Raw genomic sequence first — 10,374 nt, forward strand, 5'->3', positions numbered from 1 at the left:
ACGCCTGACACTGCTGGTTCTCCCTCTGCAACCGTAACACGGGGAATCGGATAAGGTTCTCCTCTATCTCCGAGAAGACGACGACGAGCGAGAGATCGGAGCACCGAGCACGTACAATGGAGTCTACGCTGATCACGAGATACCCCATCCTTCCCTGTCCCCCGAGACGGGCCACCTCGCCTTCGCGCTGCTCCGCCGGAGCCGGCCGCACCGCCTCCGCGTCGTTCCCCCCCGTCGGTGGCCGCGGCGTCCTTCGTTCCCGAAGCGGCGGGGGTGCCGGTGGCGAGGGCTCATCGCTCTCCGCCGCGGCGGCCGCGCTCGGCGAGGCGGCGGCGGCGGGGGGCGGCGCCGGATCCGACTCCGCGGCCATCCTGCTCAATGTCCAGGTCCATTTTCTCACCCAGTCTCTGCATCTCCAACTGCTGGAACAAACTACCAAGCTAGTCAGATAGCGACGATCGATGTATGCGTGACTGATACTGTGTGCTTTTCAGGGGATGATGTGCGATGGATGCGCTGCGAGCGTGAAGCGGATTTTGGAGAGCCAAGTGCGCCTCGTCCTTATATGCTTCTCTACTCTCCTCTTCGCTCTGTTTCCATTTGTTGCGCAAATGCGCAACCATGGTGTTTGGTCACTGAATTTAAGTGTAATGTTTGCGGTGAGAACACGCTAGCATTTGCAAACTTCTGTTAAAATCGGATAGGAGTGGGAAGGAGAACATGAATGTTGATTTTGGTTAGTCGCTCAGCAATTATAATGCAAAAATGGGAGCTTCATTTAGGTGCCTTTTCCTGCTTTAATGCACTGTTCCAAATAAACTTCCGAGACTTTCAAATATCAGAACGAGTATAATAAGTGACGTAAACGAGCTTCAAAAATTGCCATGTGCACATCAGCTTTTATGCTCACGTGAAGGAGAGAGAAAAGGAAAAAGAAGAAAAATAAGCTATAGATTTGTAGTATATATGCGTATGAGTGTACGAGAGGTGGATCATATATTAATTATGTAGTATATATTATTGTGTAACTATTGTATTAGTTGTATCATATGTTAGCTCTAGATAACATGAAAAGATTTTAAAGCTAGCAACTAGCTATTCTATTGACCTTTCTCTCAAGAGTTAAACGTTAAACACTAACCAAACAGATGAAGTTCTGTGCACAATTTGTTATGTCCACAAACCATGATATTCTATTAGAGCAGAAACACCACTATTATGCATAAAATAGCGAAACATCCGAATTTTGCTTATAAGGAGATGAATTTTCATCTCTTGTTGAACATTCACTCCTTTTTTACATGTCACCTGAATAGCCATAAAAAATTAAAAAAAAATACAAGATGAATTAATATGAAATATATCATTCCACAAACATGCAAGTTCAAATTTGACTTCTACAAGTTATAAAAAAAACAAATTAAACCAAAACTATTATGTGCACATACACAGTTAAATTTGTTATTTTTATTACAATTTGTAGAAGTCAAATTTTAATTTGCATGTTTATGGAGTACTATATCTTATACTAGTATATCTTGTAAATTTAAATTTTTTTAATGAATATTTAGTTGACATGCAAGAAAGTAGTGGATCCAATGAGTGATGAAAATACTTTCCCCTATGTTCAGCAAGGAATTGTGTTGTCAGTGGAGCATCTATGTTCAAGCTAATTATAGTTATGTTAGTCAGTCTATTATGAACTCCTGTTTTACTAGTTCTTGCCTTGTGGTACTTTTGACTCCTATGGACAGTTCTTATGTATCCATTTTACTGCTACTTTTACCCATTATCAGGGCCTTCATTTGCACACTTTTGCAGCCTGAAGTTGCTTCCGCTACCGTTGATTTTAAGGAAGCAAAAGCAGTCGTGTGGACAACAGCCGAGGCCAAGGTAGCTGAAGATTGGCAAAAGCAATGTGGAGAAAAACTAGCAAATCACCTGGGCACCTGTGGATTTGAGTCTCGCCTGCAAGGTAAAATTTTGGAGGCTTTTCCGCACTCCCCTGGTTGCTAATGAATCAATTAGATTGCTTGAATTATTGTGTGAAAACTGAAATGTACATATGGTCTCCACTCTTCGATCATTGATATCAGCCTTGACATCTGCCTATGAAATTTCAGGGATATATTCAGTGCTAGCACCAACAATTTCATCTAGCTAGAAGTATTAAAGATATTCTCCTATGACAAATTTGATTAATTGTCCAAAATATATTGAAACGTAATCAGCTATGCTTATGCTAACAATGAATTAACCTACTAAGATACAGATAAGATCTCATCACACCCATCAACACACTATTTTTATTGCATACTCGACAGTTCAATTGCGTATGTTTCGGCATATCCGGCAAAATAATTGGGCATGCTTATTGGTGAAAAACAAGCTACTGATAGTTTAATGTCCATAATCATGTTTTTGTCAACACTGTAACTGCAGCATTACTTCAGCATTCTGAAATCAGAACATGTAGCCATCTGCTGTCATCCTCACTATACATTTTCCATCTATCTCAGAGTAAGAAGAAACCAAGCGAAGTCAACCATGGATGTCGAAGACGCAGTGCAGCCGACGTTCTGTCATAAGGTACCACATGTGCTCGCAGGCTTGCAAAACTAAGTTGCCATGCTGGAGAATTCAGCAGCAACGCATTACAGCGTTTCAATGCTCCAAGCTAAACCTTAGTGCCAGAATGCTAACATCACATTTCCCTTGTTCATGAACTTTAGAAAGTTCATCTGGAAAAGCGTGACCAAGAACAATCCAGAGGGTCTTGTACCCCCAGCTGCATTCTTCATCCTAATTATTTACCTATGACGTGGCTTGTGGACAGTGGGTGTGTGGCTCAAATGAGGCTTAACTATTCAAGTATTATCTCCCTTTTTAATGTTTGAAATCGTCAACTTTTGTACTTATTATGTTTGGTTGCTCGTCTTTTCAAAAAATTAAGTATTTAACATTTATTCTTTTAGGATGCTTACATCATTAAGTAAATTTTAAGCATGACTTGTATTTTTGCATACTTGTAAAAAATGATAAAACAAATGATTAAACATATACCTTGAAATCAATCGGAGGGAGTATGTATACTTTCGTGATGTTACTGCGACTAGGTCTCTGTGTAATCACCAAATATTATTACACAGAGATACAATGTATACTTTCGTGATGTTACTGCGATTAGGTCTCTGTGTAATCACCAAAGATACAACTGTGCATGTTGATCCATATTATACCACTCGACACAAATCGGTTGATCAACATGTATTATTCAACAACGTGGATTGCGAAACAGTCTCTGCCACACATAAATAGCTTTTTATAGGACTAGATTAACAAGAATCTTCCAGGTTATGGTGCATTTCTTCTTGAGTTTTCCCCCTCCTATATGTTACTCTCTTCGATTATAAGACCTTTTGAAAGTTAAATTGGTTAAGTTTAACTAAATATACTGCCAAAGTATATTTATTTTGGATTTAATAAAATTAATTTGATGTTACAGATATTAATATGTTTTGTCAAACTTAACAAATTTAACTTTTAAAAAAATCAAAACATATACTCCGTATGAAACAGAGGTCCATTGTCTTTCGAGTCGGAGATGGAATCATCGTAGAAAGAAGCGCAGTCCTGGATGGGCCGGTCCGATGCGAAATCACGACGGCCCAGAAAAGAAAGTGCGTGCTCGCGGGGCAGGCCGGGCCCAGTCGCGCGCGAGCCCGGCGCGTGTGTGCGAGCCTAGAAGTATCGGCGACTTTCCGTGGCGGCCAGCCACCCCATCGGCCACCCTACCCAACCCTACCCCCTCTCCTCCTCCTCCTCCTCCTTCCCCTACCTCTTCCTCCGCGCCCCCCCCTCCCCCACCCGCCGCGTCCCGGCCACCGCCGCCATCCACGGCAAGCTCCGGCGAGACATGTCGCGCTTCGGCCGCTCCGGCCCGCCGCCGATCCGCGACACCTACTCCCTCCTCGTCCTCAACATCACCTTCCGTCAGTCCCCCCGCGCACACACGCACTCTCTCTATCTATCTCGCGCGCGCGGGCGTGCGCGGCGTGTCTTCGCATCTCCCCGGGGGTGTTACGAATCGTGGTTTTTGTTTCTGTGTGTTTCGCAGGCACCACGGCGGATGACCTATCCCCGCTCTTCGAGAAGTACGGCGATGTGGTCGACATCTACATCCCTAGAGATCGTAGGTTAGTATGCCCCGTGTATGTTGATGAGCGCCCGGTAGCCGCGTAGGAATGTTAATTTTTTTTTGGGTGTTGGGGGGGGGGGGGAGGTGCCTAAGATTTCTAGGTTTGGGAATTGGGAGTTGATTCCTCTGTCTGTGCCTGTTTTATATACTGTTGCAGGACTGGTGATTCCCGAGGGTTTGCGTTCGTGAGGTACAAGTACGAGGACGAGGCGCAGAAGGCAGTTGATCGGCTTGACGGTGAGTTTGATGGATAACGAGGCGGTGATTCATGTAGTTTTGAGAAATTTGGTTATGGTGGATGATTTGTTGCCTGATGGGTTTGTGTTTTTTCAGGGAGAGTGGTAGACGGAAGGGAGATCATGGTGCAGTTTGCTAAGTACGGCCCGAACGCTGAACGAATGTAAGATGCAGTGTCTCGTTAATAGTAAGCTGTATTTCTGCACAATTTTTTTTTTCATTTGTGCATCAATAGAATCCATCTTCAACAACTTGTGATTTAGTTACAAAAATGTGAAGGTAGTAGTCCTTATTTTCTTGGAATTTTCTTCAGAAACCGCTATGTTTTCTATATTCAACAACCATGATGCTTTTAGACAATAATTTATAATTTTGTGTTTTAAGAGGCTTCTTGGGTGCATTAAGGGATTTATAGTGCCTTGTAGTCAAAACCAAATTCATTTTACGTATTGAAGCAGAACAAGGCAAAGTTGATTATTCTAAATTTTTCATTGTGAAGCGTCCTAGTGTCAAAAATCACCTGGCATATGTCATTTGGTAAAGCTGCTTCCTTGTTTGGATTTAAATGATACTTGTACACAATTAACTTTTTATGTGGATTTTGCAGTCATAAAGGAAGAATCATGGAGACAGTTCCAAAGTCAAGGGGTCGTTCCAGAAGCCGCAGTCCAAGACGGGGGTATTACTTCATTTTTCTAATATTATGCATTCTACACAGATTTCTTGAAAGTGATTCAGATCTTTGGGTTGTCTGCAAAAGGGGAAAAAAAGGGAGTTCACTACTTCTGTTTAGCTTCTGCCATGCTTGAACGTTTGTTTAAGCCAACGGGCATTTCATGATACTCTGCCTGTACCTAGTACCACAGATCTTTGTACTTTTTAACATCGCTTTCTATCATAATGTTTAGATAAGCTGTCAATTTTGGATATGCTACCCAAGCTTATTCTGATCATGTCCTTCATAGTTGGGCACTTGTTCATTATGATATCCTGTTACAATCATATTGTGTACCACACTAAAGGTACCGTGATGACTATCGGGAGAGAGACAATTATAGACGGCGGAGTCGGAGTAGAGATAGATACGGACGTGACAGGTACAAGGAGAAAGATTATCGTCGTCGTAGCAGGAGTCGCAGCTACACTCCTGATGATTACAGGAGGCGCGGCAGAGATAGGTATATACATTAAATAATTGACCTTATTTTTGAACGGATAGATATGGGACTTTTATTTTATCTTTCTAGTTTGGACAGTGTTACTGTCTTCTTATTCTATGATTATCTGCAGTGTGTCACCTGCACGCAGAAGCCCTAGTCGTAGCTACAGTCCTGATGATTACAGGAAGCGTGGCAAACACAGGTATGCACATGAGAGAATTGAATTTGTTGTTTTACTGGATCACATTGATATTCTACCTTTTGTTATGTGATTTCTGACAGTCAATTGCCTGCCTGTAGAAGCCCAAGTATGTCACCTGCGAGAAGAAGCGCTAGTATGTCACCTGTGAAAAGAAGTCGCAGTATGTCGCCTGCACGCAGAAGCCCCAGCATTTCACCCGCACGCAGAAGCCCCACCGTTTCGCCGGCACGCAGAAGCCCCAGTGTTTCACCTGCACGCAGAAGCCCTAGTCGCTCTCCTCGCAGGGCACCATCTTCTCAAGAGGGATCTCCTGTCAAGCACAATGATGAGTCTAGGCGCTCTCGTAGCCCTTCCACATAAATCTGAATATCGTGAAAACACATCAAACATCTGAGGTCTTTGGATTGTTCACTTAGTTTTGAGTCACTGTAGTTAAATCTCTTAATATTTTTAATATATCTTATGTTTCTGTCTAATAGGATGAATGGAATGGTGATGGTCATGTCAAGAGGCTGTTTGGTGCTACCAATTAAAACGGGAAGTTATGGAGAGTGTTATCGGTTGCTGTGACAAGTGAATACTGATTCCTTGTGGACACCTGAACGCTTGTTGAGGATTCTATGTACTTCAATTCCTTTTCATTCAGCCTTGTCTCTTAGCATTTGATAGTATCACTTCACTTTTGGTACTTGGTACTTACTATAAATGGTAACTTGAACCTTTCTAGTTACATGATGGGGTGAAGAGGTGCTGGCTGATAAGTGGTCAACATCCAAGTTGCTGTTGCGGTTGATATTGTTTTGTGCTGTTTGCCTTGATGATGATGGTGGTGGTCGTGGTGATGATGATGAGATGATGGTGGTATCGATTTGCTGCCTGCTTGCATCCTTTGCTGTCTGCACTCGTTATGCTGACAAGTAAGGTCCCATTGATATAGCTGAGTTTCACTGCAACTGCTTCCAATCATGCATTATTGAAATGCTTTGTTCATGAATAATGCATGTCAGCAATTTAGAAGTTGGATTTTGAAACGCTATATTTCACTGTGTGTGCATGCACCCTTGATTTGTGTTGTGTGATCGAATATTTCCAAATATTAGCTTGCATTCTTAATGATCTGTTATTCTTATAGCTTTACTGACTCATATATGACATGATTTGTCGCCTTATATGATTATGTGAATAGACTTTGTAGGCTAACGTGATTATGATAAAGTGATGTGCTCTTTAATTCATCTTATTATCTTTAATTCATGGTTCAGAAAACGCACGCACGTTCGGTCGTTAATGTTTTCAAGGATGTAAAGTTCTGTTTAACTTCATTAACTCTGTCAACAAACCTTAACTATTATAGCTGCACAGAGATTATTGCATATATGTTAGTGTTTGTTGCTCTTTACCATCATTTAGCCATAGTGTTAGGAGATGCCTCAGTTGCAGAATCCCTTGGTTGGCCCGGTGCCTACTTGAAGCGACTTGACCACAGAACTGAGGATTTGCTGCAATGGGAATATATATCGTGGCCCTGGTAGAACAAGCTTCATATGGTTCATAATTTTGCTATGAAGACTGTAATATGAACTTGTGATGTATGGTAATTACTCTGAACAGCATTTGGCATGCCAAAAAATTCGGTCTCATGAAAAATATGAGATGCAAATTGACTAAAGTGCATCAAGCCACTGTTGTGCTATCATTCTCTGTGCTGTGTATCATTCTCTGTGCAACGTTTGAGATATTTATTGCTTGCTTACGTTCTCATCTCTGTAGCTCTTTTGTGTAGCTGCACAATAATCACATTTAATATTGAAAACAATGTGAGCAAAATGGGTGTTCGGAGAAAAAAAAAGGTTTTTGACATTGGCATTTGCTTAATCCTTTGGTTAAGGTGAAATGATCAATGCAGAATGGCTGCACGCCTGCTTGTTGTAGTAGAAAGATAGCTGAACATTGATGAAAAATGCCAGTGAATAGGAATGTGAACATATTGTTTGCAAGGTGACATGTCAATGAGATTAAAACACTGCTGTTTTAAGACGAGGGTTATAGTACAAAAGTGCACGGTCAATCGTTGATTAGCTGCTATCAGAACGGAGCACGAAACAGCAGTAACCAGTTCCCTTCGCAAGGAACGCAGGGGCTGGATCACGACGCTCTGTAGGAACTATACGGTATTGCACGCTGTGCTGTTCTCTTGAAGGGACTACATATAGGCTTGTTCAGACACGCTTGGGAGGGAAGTATTGCACGTTGTTCTCTTGGCAAATCCCCTGGAACGAGGAAACAAAAATGTGGTCACTCGTAGAACTGCATTACAGCGCAAGAAATATGGGTAGTCAAAGTGCTCTAAGTTGCTACTTGGTACTCCTCCGGGAGTTCCTCCGCGACAGCTAGCGTATAGCACCCAGGAATGAACTTCCCTGCAGGTTGGCAAAAGGAACATGTTTCAGTCACTCCTGTAGTTAGATAGTATCGCACATCTTCATTCATGCATTCGTTTATGACTATATTTGGTCAACCTTTAAACTTCTGACCATCAATATTTCTTAAATGATCGGTTTAAATGCAAAGCAAATAATATACATGGATTTTACTCAAAATATACCATCATAATTTATTCTAACATAAAATTAATTGTTGTAATTTTAGAGTTTTGACAAAATCTTGTCCTAAACGACAAATATTTTTGTCCCAACATAGTATTTTGCATTTTTGTGCATGAAAACAGAAGCGGTCCATTAACAAGTCTAACAGAAAGCAGAAGTGATTCTCTAGCAAGTCTGTAACAGGTCAACAAGCAAATTGCCCCAGAGTTAAAAGATGCATACCATCATATACTGCGGCCATGCAGAGTTAGGTTTGTGCCAACTACCATCTGACTATTCCAATATTGAAACTAAGAACCTACAAAGTTCATTTATTTTTACAGTGTTTCAGGTTGTCAGCTCTGCAGATTACTGTTGAAAATTCCTGACAAGTGCAGCCCATAGCCCCATAACTTGGCCGGGGCTTTTTTATATAATTACAAGAAATAAATCAGTAATCACATAAAATCAGGGCAACAGAAACGGCGGTGAAATATCAACAAGAAAACAGGTTAAAAGACATATTAAACCTTCCAACTATATCTGATTCGCTAAGGCAAAAACAGGTTAAAAGACATATTAAAGCTTCTAACTTATGGAAGAACTAAATACTCACCAATTCTCAACCAGCGAGCAGCCCAACTCCTGCCAGGATCCATCACTGAGATTATTCTGCATGCCAGAAGATAAAATTTGCTAGCTGTCATTACATCCACTCACAATATCATATTATGTGAAGCACCAACTGGATTCAAGGAAAACAAGGAATGAACTGCATGATTCACATATAGGAGCACACATAAAGGCTTTTTAATAGCAAATACCCTAACAAATATGGTTGTGTAACTTCTATTCGTCTCATTGCTATCGTGTCTATACCAATGGTATGGATAACCCTCACGAACATATATGCTATCAATTTTTGCAATGAAGACAGTTTTCATGTGACCACAATAGACATAAAGGATGGCAACCAAGCAATACATCTTTTCTCCTCTAAACCATTTGCCAGTAAGCTTGCAGCATGTCAAAGCAATGGCGCATACCATTATCATTAAGAGATTGCTAATAGCATGAAATCGCAACTTCCCCAGAAGCAACGAATCGCCACGAGCAGTTGATATAGCAATACGAAATACAAACAACATAGCATTTCACTGCAGTGCAGTGTGATGTTTTTACCCTGTGAAGTTGGGGGTGGTGCAGTTGACGACGTTGTCGTGGTCCTTGTCCATCTCGAGGAAGGGGCAGTTCTCGCAGCCTTGCTCCATGAACTGCGAAATCCAATACACCGATCATATAAAATTGCAGCGATAAACACCACCAAAATCGCACAGATTCCTCACGGCGGGCTCAATCCCCAAGAGCTAGCAACTCGCACGAAGCCGGACGACGCAGAGCTGCAGAGATCGGAAACGAGAGCGAACCGGCAGTAAACCCTACCCACCACCCACCCACCCACGGAGCATAGGTTGCTCCAGCGAAGAGAACAAAACCCTAGCCGCCGAGGGTTCGTTTGACGGGGGGTTGCGCACCTGGTCGTAGGTCTTGACGAGGCGGCAGCGGAGGCACGCGCGGAGCTCGGGGCCGAAGCTCGTCGGGATCTGCGCGTACTTGGGCCGGCCGTCCTCATCCATCCCGTCGGCGCCGCCGCCGCCCCTCATCCTCTCCTCTCCGCTCCGCTCCGCTCCTCTCTCTCTCTCTCTCTCTCCCCTGATCCCTCGCGGTCGCAGACTACACGCCCGCGCGGCCTCTCCTGGAGCTTCTCGGGCTCTTTGCCTAGGCCGCCGCGTGTGGTGTATCGGGCTTAAAAGCCCACTAGATATTATGCTGTTGGGCTGGAGCGGTCTAATGGGCCAAGGCCCGGGTCTGTTTGGTCCGCACGAATGTCTCTCCATACCCTACCTAGGAATTTTAGTGGGTGCATTTTAAATGTTTGGGACAATGTAAATTTGTCGCTGAGTTTGAAACGTTCCATTAAAAATTATAAAA

General features: G+C 42.7%; 3 protein-coding genes across 3 annotated transcripts; 2 read left to right on the forward strand and 1 right to left on the reverse strand.

Annotated features, from left to right (window-relative positions):
* Positions 1–2,908, forward strand: LOC102715600 (copper-transporting ATPase PAA1, chloroplastic-like). The gene is made up of 4 exons (XM_015839247.2): positions 1–386; positions 495–548; positions 1,822–1,975; positions 2,520–2,908. The coding sequence occupies exons 1-4, from the start codon at positions 117–119 to the stop codon at positions 2,522–2,524; spliced, it is 483 nt and encodes a 160-aa protein (XP_015694733.2). The 5' UTR covers positions 1–116; the 3' UTR covers positions 2,525–2,908.
* A 919-nt stretch (positions 2,909–3,827) lies between these two features.
* On the forward strand, positions 3,828–7,493 carry LOC102717814 (serine/arginine-rich splicing factor SC35-like). The gene is made up of 9 exons (XM_015839681.1): positions 3,828–3,992; positions 4,118–4,196; positions 4,356–4,435; positions 4,532–4,598; positions 5,043–5,114; positions 5,458–5,613; positions 5,726–5,797; positions 5,878–6,192; positions 6,277–7,493. Exons 1-8 carry the CDS (start codon positions 3,917–3,919, stop codon positions 6,155–6,157), a joined length of 882 nt encoding a protein of 293 aa, XP_015695167.1. The 5' UTR covers positions 3,828–3,916; the 3' UTR covers positions 6,158–6,192; positions 6,277–7,493.
* Positions 7,494–7,697: 204 nt separating this feature from the next.
* Positions 7,698–10,140, reverse strand: LOC102718191 (transcription elongation factor SPT4 homolog 2-like). The gene is made up of 5 exons (XM_006657915.3): positions 9,918–10,140; positions 9,565–9,656; positions 8,999–9,054; positions 8,156–8,217; positions 7,698–8,067 (listed from the first exon to the last, which is right to left on the reverse strand). Exons 1-5 carry the CDS (start codon positions 10,044–10,046, stop codon positions 8,017–8,019), a joined length of 390 nt encoding a protein of 129 aa, XP_006657978.1. The 5' UTR covers positions 10,047–10,140; the 3' UTR covers positions 7,698–8,016.
* Between the last annotated feature and the right edge of the window lie 234 nt (positions 10,141–10,374).

The sequence above is a fragment of the Oryza brachyantha genome, chromosome 7 (assembly GCF_000231095.2).
Source record: "Oryza brachyantha chromosome 7, ObraRS2, whole genome shotgun sequence".
NCBI classification, from domain to species: Eukaryota; Viridiplantae; Streptophyta; class Magnoliopsida; order Poales; family Poaceae; genus Oryza; species Oryza brachyantha.

Coding starts and splice junctions, on each gene's coding strand:
- LOC102715600 (XM_015839247.2), top strand. CDS start 117: ATGGAGTCTACGCTGATCACGAGATACCCCATCCTTCCCTGTCCCCCG. Junction 387..494: donor CCATCCTGCTCAATGTCCAG/GTCCATTTTCTC, acceptor TGTGCTTTTCAG/GGGATGATGTGCGATGGATG. Junction 549..1,821: donor AGCGGATTTTGGAGAGCCAA/GTGCGCCTCGTC, acceptor ACACTTTTGCAG/CCTGAAGTTGCTTCCGCTAC.
- LOC102717814 (XM_015839681.1), top strand. CDS start 3,917: ATGTCGCGCTTCGGCCGCTCCGGCCCGCCGCCGATCCGCGACACCTAC. Junction 4,436..4,531: donor GGCAGTTGATCGGCTTGACG/GTGAGTTTGATG, acceptor GTGTTTTTTCAG/GGAGAGTGGTAGACGGAAGG. Junction 5,614..5,725: donor AGGAGGCGCGGCAGAGATAG/GTATATACATTA, acceptor GATTATCTGCAG/TGTGTCACCTGCACGCAGAA.
- LOC102718191 (XM_006657915.3), bottom strand. CDS start 10,046: ATGAGGGGCGGCGGCGGCGCCGACGGGATGGATGAGGACGGCCGGCCC. Junction 9,055..9,564: donor ACCACCCCCAACTTCACAGG/GTAAAAACATCA, acceptor TCTGGCATGCAG/AATAATCTCAGTGATGGATC. Junction 8,218..8,998: donor TGCTCGCTGGTTGAGAATTG/GTGAGTATTTAG, acceptor GCCAACCTGCAG/GGAAGTTCATTCCTGGGTGC.